This window comes from Panthera pardus, unplaced genomic scaffold (genome assembly GCF_024362965.1).
Source record: "Panthera pardus isolate Hobbes unplaced genomic scaffold, ASM2436296v1 HiC_scaffold_13, whole genome shotgun sequence".
Lineage (NCBI taxonomy): Eukaryota > Metazoa > Chordata > Mammalia > Carnivora > Felidae > Panthera > Panthera pardus.
In genome coordinates this window covers 63,217,630-63,232,139 of record NW_026526688.1, presented here as the reverse complement: position 1 = coordinate 63,232,139, position 14,510 = coordinate 63,217,630, and the positions used below count along the sequence as shown (strand labels likewise).

At 39.5% G+C, this 14,510-nt stretch overlaps 1 protein-coding gene across 3 annotated transcripts in view; it reads right to left on the bottom strand.

Annotated features, from left to right (window-relative positions):
• TMEM192 (transmembrane protein 192) overlaps positions 1–1,930 on the bottom strand; it is a 31,945-nt gene extending 30,015 nt beyond the window's left edge. For 2 of the 3 annotated variants that reach the window (XM_019441067.2, XM_019441068.2), the window contains exon 1: positions 1,776–1,930. In XM_019441067.2, the coding sequence (XP_019296612.2) occupies positions 1,776–1,802 (27 nt within the window). In that variant the 5' untranslated portion in view covers positions 1,803–1,930. The remainder of the gene's footprint in view (positions 1–1,775) is intronic. The other variant, XM_019441066.2, reaches the window with a different exon arrangement.
• Between the last annotated feature and the right edge of the window lie 12,580 nt (positions 1,931–14,510).

Below are 14,510 nucleotides of genomic sequence, written 5' to 3'. Positions count from 1 at the left end.
GGAGATACAAATCAAAACCACAATGAGATACCACCTTACACCTGTCAGAATGGCTCACATTAACAACTCAGGCAACAACAGATGTTGGCGAGGATGCGGAGAAAGAGGATCTCTTTTGCACTGCTGGTGGGAATGCAAACTGGTGCAGCCACTCTGGAAAACAGTATGGAGGTTCCTCAAAAAATTAAAAATGGAGCTACCCTACGACCCAGCAATTGCACTACTAGGTATTTATCCAAGGGATACAGGTGTGCTGTTTCGAAGGGACACACGCACCCCCATGTTTATAGCAGCACTATCAACAATAGGCAAAGTATGGAAAGAGCCCAAATGTCCATCGATGGATGAATGGATAAAGAAGATGTGGTATATACATATACAATGGAGTATTACTCGGCAATCAAAAAGAATGAAATCTTGCCATTTGCAACTACCGTGGATGGAACTGGAGGGTATTATGCTAAGCGAAATTAGTCAGAGAAAGACAAATATCATGACTTAACTCATACGAGGACTTTAAGACACAGACCAGATGAACACAAGGGAAGGGAAGCAAAAATAATATAAAAACAGGGAGGGGGACAAAACATGAGACTCTTAAATATGGAGAACAAACAGAGGGTTACTGGAGGCGTTGTATGTGGTGGGAAGGGCTAAATGGGTAAGAGGCATTAAGGAATCTACCCCTGAAATCATTATTGCACGATATGCTAACTTGGATGTAAATTTTAAAAAATAATAAAAAATGAAATGAAATAAAATAAAATAAAATAAAATAAAATAAAAAGAAATTGTTTGGTTTTTAGTTAAGATACCTTAACTGTTGTTGCTATTTACACAAGAATCTAAGCTCATGTAAGGCTGGAACTGTTATGAGTCTTGCCTGATGCCCCTAATGAACTGACAGGATCACAGTAATAATTCCTATTAATGTCTTAATCCAAATTAGTGCTTTGCATTTCTTTCAACTTCACATTTCTCAAGGATAAAAATTTTATTACCTGACAATGGGGCAGCCAGTTATTCTGGGCACAATTACATGTTTCCCCTAAAAATGATTCAATATACTTATGCAAATATTTTACTTCGTACTCTACAGACTGTAGACTAGGCGACTAGTTTTTTAGTAACCTGGTTTGGATCCATTAAGCAAGGAGATTTAAAAATCCTTTTCTGCCTATCACGGTTACATTCAAAACATCACGACACTGCTTTTCTCCAATGCGGGTTGCTGGACGATGCCAGTGACAGGTCGACCCCTGAGACACTGGCAGCCGGCCTGCATGTCGCAGCCTCTCCACGTTCACAGCCCTCTAAAGCCAGGGCAGGGAACCCACGAGGAGGGAGATTCGTCCCCGCGACCCAATACGTCTGAGCGGAGCCAAGCGGCCCAGCTCAGAGGAGCACCCCAGAGACGGCTGTCAGGCCAGACGCGCATCACGTGAGGCTCCCAGTTCCGGGATCAAAGACGCGCGCCGCACGTGGGTTGGGCGCCTGCCTGGGACCCCCAGCGTCCGCGCATCCCCTGCCCAGCAGCCCACCCGGCCTCCACTCGGAAAAGTAAGCCTGGAGCCAGCGCGTCGCGGACCCCACTGCCCCCCTGGGTGTCTTGTCCCAGAACCCCGAGTCCCGGGCCAGCCCTGCGCAGGAAGCGCCTCCTCCGGCCGCGGTCGCACCGGGTAAGGGTGGCTTCCCTCCGCAGTCTCCGCCCAGCGCGCCCAGCAAGGGAAGAAAGGGGTTCCGGGGCCAGCCTCCCGCCACTTCCGTGCACTCACGTCCTCCATTCTGCCCCCAGCCGCCATTTCCCGAAGCCCGAGGCCAAAGTCCGGGCCAGCCGGCCTCTCCACCTGCGCCGCGCGCCGCGGACCCAGGAAAATTGCCACCTTCTAGGACTTAGCGGCCCCCACTTCAGACACACCCCTTCGACTCCCGCTCCGCCTCCGGCGGGTCCCGAGCCCCGCCTTCTCTCTCCCGAGCCCCGCCTTCTCTCTCCCGATTGGCCAAGGCGGAGGGGCGTGTCCCGCTCTGAAACCAGCTCTGTGGGTCGCTTTGGCTGGTCCTACCTTCCAGTTCCAGCGATCTCTGCTGAGGTCGGCTGTTGGCCGGAGACTTGGGCATTGAAGGTTGTGTTCCAAATCCAAGAATTTAACTATTTTCGGCTGCCACTTGCTTCTTTTAAAAATATTAATTTTTCATCGTCTTCCTTAGATTTTGTTTGCAGACACAGCTCTATGCATAAGTAGAAACAGCTATAGAATCCTATCGCTCCCATTTATACCTGGAAACTCCACTAGCAGAATGACAGGAACAGAATAAAGATTCTAATTTACATGACATATTTACGGATTTCGCTTATAGGAAATGAAGCATTTAGAATTTTCAGGGCTTTTTTTTTAATGGAATAAAAAACAAAACTTTAATGAAATTTTCTAAAAATACATGATCGTTGTAAAAATGTAAAGAAAGTAAAAATTTCTGCTAATATCAGCTCCCTAATTTAACCCTACTAGGGAGGATATACACACTTTCATACTTTTAATAGAACTTTAAATTTTATTTTTAGAAAGAGAACAAGCGCAAGCAGGGGAGAGGGATACAGGGAGAGAATCTTAAGCTGTCCCCATGCTCATGACCCTGGGATAACGACCTGAGCCAAAATCAAGGGTCAGATGCTCAACCAACTGAGCCAACCAGGTACCACCCATACTTTTTAATGTGTATTTTTACACTGCATATAATGTAATCCTGTTTATGCCATTGGTGAAATAAAATTATTCAAACATCAGCCAAGGAAAACATGATATAAGACTACTGATCTTTAAAATCTCAGGAAATTTAGGGGTGTCTGGGTGGTTCAGTCGGTTGAGCGTCTGACTTCAGCTCAGGTCATGATCTCACAGTTTGTGAGTTGGAGCCCCTGCATCGGGCTCTGTGCTGACAGCTCGGAGCCTGAAGCCTGCTTTGGATTCTGTGTGTGTCTCTCTCTGCCCCTTCCCCACCCATTCTCTGTCTCTCAAAGATGAATAAATGTTAAACAAAAATTTTAAATCTCAGGAAATTTAAAAATTTCCTGAGATTCTGAGTTATTTATCAAGAGCCTTTTCTAGGCATTCATTTTCCTTTAACATTTTATCTTGAAAAATGTCAAACATAGGGAAATATTGAAAGACTAGTATAATGAACATCAGTGTGGCCCTCACATCGATTCATCAGTTGTTCATGTTATGCCACAGTTGGCTGTGTGTGTGTGTGTGTGTGCGCGCGCGCACGCATGCAAGTGTTCATACACATTTTTTTTTAACCAAACGTTTTGAAAGTTAGTTGAGGACATTATGAAACTTCATTCCAACTACTTCAATAGCTAAAAATAAGGACGTCCACACTGAGCATGGGGCCTGCTTGAGATTCTCTCTCTCTCTCTCTCTGTCTCTCTCTGCCCCTCATGTGTTCTCTCTCTCTCTCCATGAAATGAAATGAAATGAAATGAAATGAAATGAAATGAAATGAAATGAAATGAAATGAAACGAAATGAAAAAAGATAAAGACCCGGGCTCTGGAATTAGTCATGAAGGTTAGAATTCTGCATCTTACTAGGAGTATGATATTGGGCACTTTATTTAAATTCTCTAGGAGTCAGTTATCTCATCTGTAAAAATGGAACTGTTAATAGATCTAATTTCAGAGGGATTTTTGATTAAATGAAATAATGCATGTAATGCTCTCAGTACAGTGTTGCCTCTAAGCACTCAGAAAGGTTAGTCACCTTTTTTGTCTAAGTCAGGTTTATTAAAGTATTATTAACATAGTCACTGTTTTAATAGTACATTAAAATATTACATTATCCAAATAGTTCAGGAAGCCTTTTTTCTGGAAGTTGACATTTTTCAAAATAAAAAAGTTGGCGGGGGGTGGGGGGAGATGATGGTGCCCTTGGTAGGCTAACAGGCTTCATTGTGGGAATAATCTGTGATTACTCTGTGCAAACCAGAAGGGGGCAATGGTGTTAGGAAATAAAATTTTGAAGTTTGCAAGATTTTATAGGAGTGGGTTGGTAGAGGAGTGAGGTCAGGCTAGGAGGTGTGCTTCAATAGGAGAGGGCAACTTCCAGGGATTAGAAAGAGTGGTAGAAAACAATGCTCTGTAGAAAGGCAAGTGAAAATTTAGAAAGAAGAAGAAGATTTAATTTTAGGCCTAGCCACGCAAGCATAGTTATGTTTAGTACGTCCAGGGGAAAAGTTAGAAATAAAGAAAAATATATTGGGGCACGTGGGTGACTCTGCTGGTTGAGCATCCGACTTTGGCTCAGGTCATGATCTCACGGTTCACAAGTTCAAGTCCCATATCAGATTCTCTGCTGTCAGCACAGAGCCTGCTTTGGATCCTCTGTCCCCATCTCTCTCTGTCTCTCCCTGTGGTTTTCTATCTCTGTCAAAATAAATAAATGAACCTAAGAAAAAAAAAAAAGAAATAAAGAAAACTATATAATTGCCACTAATATATAATTGCCCCATAATATATAATTGCCATCTACTCAGGGAATATAAACAGAAACAATGGGTTAGGTAGTGGAATACAGTTCTGGGGAACTCTCTTCAAAATTCCAAAAGGAATTCTTATAGAACTCAGGCATAGATGAAATGTATGGGAAATTAAAACTTAGTCATTATCAGGGAAGATTGTTAAAATCTTATGTCCATATAAAATTCTAGTGTTGGTCAAAGCAATTTAAATAAGCAAAGCCCCATAAAAGAAGTTATATTTATAAAGGTATGTGACATTTCATTGTTGCACGATTGAAATATTTTTAGTGGAAATTCTTGCATTTGTTTACCTATGAGGAATAAGAAGATAAAGAGAACCTGTTTTTCTGCCAAATGGTTCACCTTTAGATTTGGATCTAATTTCCAAAGATTTCTATCTTTCCTATAAATGTTGTCACCATCAACATTATTTCAAGCACAGTGCTTAGCTCGATCACAGATACTAAAGTGTTAATAATATCTCATTTTTTAACATCAATATGAAATATGTCCTTAATTCACTTTATAATGTTAACAACACAACTTCCATTATTCAGCCTACCATAGTATCATGTATAATGCAAACAATAGGTGCTTAATTAATATTTATTATTGATTTTATTTTTATTATTTTTTAAAACATTTATTATTTTTTTAAGTTTATTTATTTATTTTGAGAGAGAGAGAGCACAATCAGGGGAATGGCAGAGAGAGAGGGAGAAAATCCCAGGCAGGCTCTTTACTGACAGTGTGGAGCCCCACTCGGGGCTCAAACACACGAACCGTGAGATCTCACAACCTGAGCCCAAACCAAGAGTTGGATGCTTAACCGACTGAACCACCCAGGCACCCCTATTATTGATTTTTAAGTGAGATCTCATTAGCTACTAATACTGATTTTAACTTGGCTTTTTATTTTTAAGTTTACTTTACTTATTTTGAGAAAAAGAGAGAGACATAGCATGGGAGGGGCAGAGAGAAAGAATCCCAAGCGTGTCAGGGGTTCTCTGTCAGTGTGGAGCCTGATGTGGGGCTCGAACTCACAAACCATGAGATCATGACCTGAGCTGAAATTAAAAGTCCATCACTTAACTGACTGAGCTACCCAGGCGCCCCTTAACTTGATTTTTTAAATCATTTTAGATTGAGTCAATCCTAGCTAGACTTGTCTACGATTCTCTTAAGCTTCCCTGTACCTCTGTCAGGAATGCATTTATAAAGGTTTGTAGTTAAGCTTCTCTTAGATACCTAGAGAGATGCTGCTGACAATTTCCCTTTCAATGAACAGACAGAAAAAGTAAGTCTACAGTTATTTTAATGTATCAAATTATTTTTGGCTTATATACTTTTCCTAGAAATTTTTTTCTCTAGAAAGAAGTTTAATGGTAGTGTTAAATGGTGAGCAATTGGAAATATTCTGCCATTTCCATTTATTCTATAAATTTTGGGGTCTTTGAGAGCACGAGGTCCCACAAATAGAATCCAATTGTAACCAAACACTTCAAATTTGGGTGAAGAAGGTATATTTAGAGGTCCTCAGAACCTATGAAATTTCAGACTTGTTATCCAGCACCTCCTCCCACGTTATTGGTTTGTGTTCTCCTGAAGTTCTTGTGCTGACATTTAAAAACACACTTGTTTCTGAAGGCAGAAAGATTTATTTTAGCTCCACTGACTAATGCGGGAGTGGGAGAACAAATTTGCTAAAACTTCCAAAAATAATTTTTCTTTGGATAGATACCAAGTATGTAAAGTTTTAGACCAAGAATTTTTTTTTTCTTTTAAAGTTTTAGAAAAGCATTTACAGAAACTTAGGATGAATATGCATTTTGTAACCTTCATGAAAATCAAAGCTACTCCTTAGTTATTCTAGAGCTAATCTTACCTGATCTCTGCTCACTTCTGATCTGTAATCCAGCCAAGTTAGTTTTCAGCATTTTCATGGGTGGATTTCCTTATTTCAGAATAAACCAGAAGATGGGGCTTTAAGCTTTTTGCAATGATCTCTCATTTAGTTACGTTCTAGGTATTTAAGAAGTAAATTTTTTGTTTCATTTATTTATTTAAAAATTTTTAACACTTATTCATTTTTGAGAGACAGAGAGAGACAGAGCACGAGCAGGGAGGAGGAGGAAGGAAGACACAGAATCCGAAACAGGCTCCAGGCCCTGAGCTGCCAGCACAGAGCCCAATGCAGGGCTCAAACTCACAAACCTTGAAATCATGACCTGAGCTGAAGTCGGTCGCTCAACTGACTGAGCCACTCAGGTGCCCCAAAATTTTTGTTTTAAAATGCAATTCATAATTCAGTGTGCTGCAGTTTAAAGCGCATTTGAAAGTGTCTTCCAGTAACTTACAAAATAATTATGTTGATTTTCCAATATTCAGAAAACCTTATAACTTCCAAATCTCTGAAGTTGTTTGGACCAAGGTGAAATAAACCAGGATATGTGATGATTTTTTGTTTATAACACCTTTGTTAATATAAGCTAGACATGGGCTTATTCTTTAAGTTAAGTAAAAAATTAAGTTACTTATGGGGCGCCTGGATGGCTCAGTTGGTTAAGTGTCTGACTTCAGCTCAGGTCATGATCTCACGGTCCGTGAGTTCGAGCCCCGCATCGGGCTCTGTGCTGACAGCTCAGAGCCTGCAGCCTGTTTCAGATTCTGTGTCTCCCTCTCTCTCTGACCCTCCCCCGTTCATACTCTGTCTCACTCTGTCTCTCTCTGTCTCAAAAATAAATAAACATTTAAAAAAAATTAAAAAAAATTAAGTTACTTAGAGTGTTAAAAAGGAGACAAAACAAAAGACAGAAACAAATAATACTTAAATTTGTTCATGGGTGTGTCTATGCCTTGCCTGTCTAAGTGCAGTGTTTATATGGTCATCACAATTGACAAAGCATTTACACATTTGAAAACCACATACTATTTTGGTCCTTATGATAGTCCTCAGAGCTGGGGTTGTGTAATATTATTACTTGCACTTTATTTCACTTTTTAATATCTCTTTTTTAAATGTCTATTTATTTTGAGAGAGAGAGAGAGAAAGAGAGCACAAGTGTGCAAGCAGGGGCAGGGCAAAGAAAGAGGGAGAGAGAATATCCCGAGCAGGCTCTGCTCTGTCAGTGTGGAGACTGAGGTGGTGGTCAATCCTACAAAGTGGGAGATTATGACCTGAGCCTAAGTCTGACGCTTAACCGGTTTAGCCACCCAGGTGCCCTGGTCATTTGTTAATAATAGAGAAAATTGGAGTCTGATTTCATGTTTGGTACTCACTTAGTCATTTATTTATTCATCAATAAATATGTATTAAAGTTCTCCAATATGGGACCCTGGTAGGCCCTGTAGCAAAGTAAAAATTCAGTAGGTTTTGTTTCCTTTTATTATTCCTTTCCTCCTGGCTAGTCTTTGTAAATGCTGATCTTGGATTTGCCTTAGACTCTTGTCTTTAGAATGAACCTCTACATGGACTGAGTAAATTATACTCACGAATTCCCATCAGGCCTCAGCTTTCTCCTAATTATGCTTTAATACTCTGTTATGGTCTCCAGCGTCAGCCCAGTTTTCTGGTATCTCCTGTCAACCCTTTCCCATTTTTACCTTTCTATTCTTAGAGTTCACAGTTGAAAAGGATTCCTAGACATTCTGATACGTGTTTGAAGTAGAGCAGGAGCAAAAACAAACTTTTGGAGAACGAGGAAATAATTTTATTATGGATGAGGTGGCAATTGAATTGGGTTCCACAGAGCAAAGTAGAAAGGAAGGGATATTTGAACTGAAGGGCATGAATAAAGAACGCCAATTAGAAGCTATAGTCTTGTACACTGAGCTGAGCAGTAGCTCCCTAATTTGGCTCTGATTCAGTTCTGAAAGATAAGTAAGCTTCACTCTCTTTCAGGAGACTCAGAGTCTAACCCTTGTGTGCTAAAAAGGTCCTACTTCTTTTTCAACTTGACCTTTAAAATGTTTTTTAATGTTTTGTTTATTTTTGAGAGACAGAGAGAGAGAGCAAACGAGGGAAGGGGAGAGAGGGAGGGAGACACAGAATCCAAAGCAGGCTTCGGGCTCTGATCTGTCAACACAGAAATGGACACAGGGCTCAAAGTCACAAACTGTGAAAGCATGACCTGAGCTGAAGTTGGATGATTAACCAACTGAGCCACCCAGGCACCCTCAACTTGAACTTTATATCTCTTTTATAAGGCTCCCCATTTGGTGGATTATTTAGTGAATGCTGTTGGGAAAGTCAGCTAGCCATTGGGAAGAAAGAAAAACTGATCACTCCCATATTTATTAAGCCAAAATAAGTTCCTAATAGTTCAAAGATTTAAACATAAAAATAAATGAACAAAATTCTAGGGAAAAAACGTTGTAACACAGTGGAAGAAAAAAGAGAGACTTTCCATGCATGACCCCAAACTCAGAAGCACTAAAGAAAAAAGTGCAATACATTTGATTACATAAAAAGTTTGAAACTTCTGCATGGAAAAGAAAAAGACAACTTAAAATCAAAATATAAATGCTAAATGCCAAGTAACTGAAAACAATCCAAATATTTATTATTTGTGGAATAGTTAAGTAAACTATGTATCCATACTTAGAATATTATCCAACAACTTTTTAAATGAGGTAGATCTATATTTATTGGCAAAAAGAGGCTGTATAATATAGTTTGTTGTAACAGTAGTTTGCAAAATAAGAGTCATGCTATGTAGTAAAATAAAATAAAATTAAAAACTTTTGCATATCAGAAGACAAGAAAGTGAAAAGACAATCCACATAATGAGAAAATATTTGTGAATCATATATCTTAGAAGGGGTTAATATCCAGAATATAGAAAGAACCCCTACGACTCAAAAACAATGACAACAACAACAATACTAACAAAAACGAAACTACTCAATTTAAAAATGGGCAAAGAACTTGAACATTTTCCAAATAAGATATCTAAATGGCCAATAAGCACACGAAAAGATGCTCAGCATCATTAGTCATTGGGGAAAGGCCAAACTACAATGAGATAGTGCTTCACACCTACTAGAATCTAGAATGGCGATCCTTAGAAAAATGAAAGATAACAAATGTTGGTGACAATGTAGAAAAATTTGGAACTCTTGTACATTACTGGTGGGAAGTAAGTGATGCAGCCAGAACAGTTTGGCAGTTCTTCAAAATGCTAAACATAAAGTCAGTTTAAGAGAATTTCACTCCTGTGTATATAGCCAAAGAAACTGAAAGTGGGCACTCACACAGGTACTTGTACATTATTGTCTATTACAGCATTGTTCACAATAGCCAAGAGGTGGAAACAACCCAAGTGTCCATCAACAGATGAATGGATAAATAAAATGTAGTATGTACATACAATGGAATATTATCCAGCCATAAAAAGGAATGAAGTTCTGATACCTGCTACGGTGTGGATGAACCTTGAAAATATTACGCTAAGTGAAATAAGTGAAACCCAAAAGGACAAATATCATATGATTCCACTTCTATAAGTATCTAGAAGAAGCTGATAGTAGATTAGAGATTACCAGGAGCTGGGGAAAGGAGAGAGTGGGAATTATTCCATAAGGAGTAAGAATTTTTATTTGGGGTGAGGAAAATTTTTGAAAATCAATAGTGGTGATGGTTGAATAATATTATAAATGTAATTAATACCACTGAATTGTACACTTAAAAATGGTTAGCATGGCAAATGATATGTTATAAATATTTTACCACAATAAAAATATAGTTTTTAAAAAGTCTGGAATATTGGGCACCTGGGTGGCTCATTTGGTTAAGTGTCGATTTTGGCTCAGGTCATGATCTTGCTGTTCCTGGGTTCCAGCCTCGCGTCGGACTCTGTCCAGGCTCAGAGCCCAGAGCCTGTTTCAGATTTTGTGTCTCCCTCTCTGTCTCAAAAATAAATAAACATTAAAAAAATAAAAAATAAAAAGTCTGTAATACACACACACACAATTGCTTACCATGCAACTATGAATTATTGCATGATCCTAACTCTAACTCACATGATAAAGAGCTAATTTTTTGTTATACAAAAAGCACTTCAAGTTAATGTTAAACAAAAAAAGTTTCAAAAAATGGGCAAATGATAAGAACAAGTGGTTTACAGAAATAGAAATGCAAACAGCATAAGTATGTTCAATTTCACTCATAATTTTGAAAATGCAAATTAAGACAACAAAAGATGCTATTTTTAAATTTTATTTTATCTTTTTAAATTTTATTCTTATTTTAGAGAGAGCATGAGTAAGGGAGAGGGGCAGAGAGAGAGAGAGAGAGAGAATCCCAAGCAGGCTCCGTGCTCAGCGCCAAGCCTGACATGGGGTTTGATCCCATCACCCTGGTGTCATGACCTGAGCTGAAATCAAGAGTTGGCCACTCAAGTGACTGAGCCACCCAGGTGTCCCAAAAGATGCTATTTTATTTATCAGATTGACAAAGATGAAAAGTATTATAACATTCACACACTATTAGAAACAGTATGAGTTACTGCAGCATTCTGAGAACAATTTGGCCAAGTCTGTCAAACTTATCAAATCAACATTTATCTACCTTTTAAATATTTATCCTTTAATTGTAGGAGTTTTTCCTGAAGTTATACTGGAAAAAGTAAGAAAGATATTTGTTTATGGACATTTGTTGCACCATTGTATCTGAAACATCCTCTTTATTAAAAACAGTAACAATCTAGGGGCGCCTGGGTGGCGCAGTCGGTTAAGCGTCAGACTTCAGCCAGGTCACGATCTCGCGGTCCGTGAGTTCGAGCCCCGCGTCAGGCTCTGGGCTGATGGCTCGGAGCCTGGAGCCTGTTTCCGATTCTGTGTCTCCCTCTCTCTCTGCCCCTCCCCCGTTCATGCTCTGTCTCTCTCTGTCCCAAAAATAAATAAAAAAATGTTGAAAAAAAAAAAAACAGTAACAATCTAGATATATGTCAATAGAGGACTAAATATAATACTGTACCAATGAAACTTACCATTAAAAAGCATAGGGGTACATCTATAACACTGATCAATATGTACTGCAGAATGATATACTGAGTAAAAAAAAAAAATCTCAATTTGCAATTATATGTACATGTTTCCACTGGAGGCAAAATAGCTATTCACATATTTGTCTTTGTATAGTTATGAAAATGTTCTGCAAGAATATACAAGAATCATTCACGATTACCTCTATTTGAGTAGGACTGAGGTTGTAGAAAAATGTTTTGTTTCTCCTGCACTATGAAATTTTTACTATGTATGACTTTTTAAAACCTTAATTTTTAAATTTTTAATTAATCAGGTAATTCATGACTTGCAGTGAGCATTTTTTGTGCATATATTTCTCTAGGTATTTTTCTGTATATTTTTACAGCATAAATTTGCATATTAAAACATTTGGTTTTTCTAGTCCACATACATTTTTTCCATGAATAAAATTAGTTTTTCCCTCTATTGTAAAACTGAGTTTTTGTTTTTATAACATATGTAGGTCCATTTTTTTTTTTAATTTCTGAATAGTGTTCTAATTATGAATACCATAGTCTATTAACCAGTTTCAAATAATGGATATTTAGCTTGCTTTCAGTTATTTGTTATTTAAAAAAAATTTTTTTTAATGTTTATTAGTTTTGAGAGAGAGACAAGAGAGCAAGCAGGGGAGTGGCAGAGAGAGAGGAAGACACAGAATGTGAAGGAGGCTCCAGGCTCTGAGCTGTTAGCACAGAACCTGACTCAGGCTCGAACCCACACAACGTGAGATCATGACTTGAGCCAAAGTCGGGTGCCCAACAGGCTGAGCCACCCAGGCACAAATGAACATCCTTCTTTCTTTCCCTTTCTTTTCTTTCTTTTTCTTTTCTTTTCTCTTTTCTTTCTTTCTTTCTTTCTTTCTTTCTTTCTTTCTTTCATTTTTTTTTATTTTAGGGAGAGAGAGTAAGCAAGGCAGGGAGAGGGGCAGAGGGAGACAGACAGAGAATCTTAAGCAGATTCCATGCCCAGCATGGAACCTGATGCAGGGCTCAGTCTTACAAATGTGAGATCATGACCTGAGCTGAAATCAAGAGTCCTGTGCTTAACTGACTGAGCTATCCAGGCACCCTTACTTTTTTTTTTTTTTATGTATACCTGTGCATCTTGGTGCATATGCAGAGGTATATTTCTAGAACAGGTATGATGTTTTTATAATTAAAAATAGTTTAGAAAAGAATTGTGCTTTGGAAAATCCGTAGAAAATTTTCTTTTAGAAAAAAATATCCAACAACATACATAAAAATATATATTTAAAAGATGAAGTTGTCCCTTGGTGTGTCATTGGAAAGTAGCCAAGAGAAATAAAATGGGAGAAAAAGGACTTAAAAATCCACCTCATTGTCTAAATGTCTGAAACAGGGTTGGTTTTTGAATTATATATATTGAATCAAACTTGGGGAATCGTAATTGAAGAAATAAAGGAAGGGAGGAAGGAAGGAAGGAAGGAAGGAAGGAAGGAAGGAAGGAAGGGAAAAGAGAAAGGAAGGAAGGGAGGGGGGGTGGGAGGAAACATGAACAGAAATGCAGGGAGGAGTCCTCCGGGACTGCAGACCAGGGGAGGCTGAGAGGAAGGGTCTCCTCAGCGCTGAGCAGGGCTGTTGACTCAAGGGCAAGGACCGCGCTTGTTTATCATAAATAATGCCTGTCCACTCAACACATGGCAACCGGCCACCCCCTCTTCTTTCCCTATACAGCCTTTTTCCAGCCACCTGACAGTAATAACCCTGAATTTTTTTTTAAAGAAGTATCATTTTCTCATTCTTTTCACGTTTTCAATTGACTTTTATCCTTTAGTGAGTGAGAGAGATGAACAAATTTTAAGCCAGGTATTCAGAGTTTAGAGAGCTAAAAAGAAGATAAAAATCTTTCTCATCTCTTTAGATACTAGTACATACCGTTTTTCTGTCTGACTCCCAATAATTTTTAATTTAATTTATTTTTTTAAGTTTATTCAGTTTTGAGAGAGAGAAAGAGACAGAGCATGAAGGGGGAAGGGCAGAGAGAGAGACACACACACACACACAGAATCTGAAGCAGGCTCCGGGCTCTGAGCTATCAGCACACAGCACAACGTGGGGCTCGAACCCACAACCGGAGATCATGACCTGAAACGAAGTGGGACGCTCAACCAACTGAGCCACCCCAGCACCCCTTTAATTAATTTTTTTAAGTAATATCTATTGCCAACATGGGGCTCAAACTCACAACCCCCAGATCAAGAGTCACAAGCTCCACTGACTGAGCCAGCCAGGCGCTCCTGTCTGACTCCCAATAATAATTATTTCCTGAAATCACTAGAAATATCCTGCTTATGCCTTACTCCCCCCACCCCCACCCCCACCCTGACTATGCCTCAGACACCCTAAGGTGGAATTTATCACACACAACCCAGAACTAAATAGGCAACAAATGGTGGCTGAATTGACCTCAGTCAAGGAGAAACACGGGATAAGGTGTAAAAATAAGACGCTGATGGAATGTAGGGAGTGGGGGAAATAGAGCAAGGAGGATGGGCTAGAAGGAGAGATGTGGGAAGGAGGAACAGAGATGAGAGGAACAGTAGAAGAACAGGAGCACCTGAGGGGTTGAGGGGAAGAGGTGTGGAAAGGTGTTGAACTGGGGAGCCACCCATGCTCTTCATTAATTAGATCAATACATGGATAATAAGATCTATGTGAAACAGCCAAAGGGCTGATGGGGGGCAGTGGGTAGGTAAGTAGTGTAGGATGTCTGAGGCAAAGCAGGGGGAACCCCCCTCCAACACTCAAACATCACATGCTGACAGTGAGTGGTGGACTAATGCCAGGCAGTAAAATGGCTACTTGGGTGGCAGGGTCCTTGGCTGGGCATCCTGGCACATCGCTGGGCTACCAACAGCAGTGAATTTCTCATTTGGGCAGGTTTGTTGTGGTGGATCCTGCCATAACCTTGCAGCTTTACTCCCAGAATGCCCTGCATCTG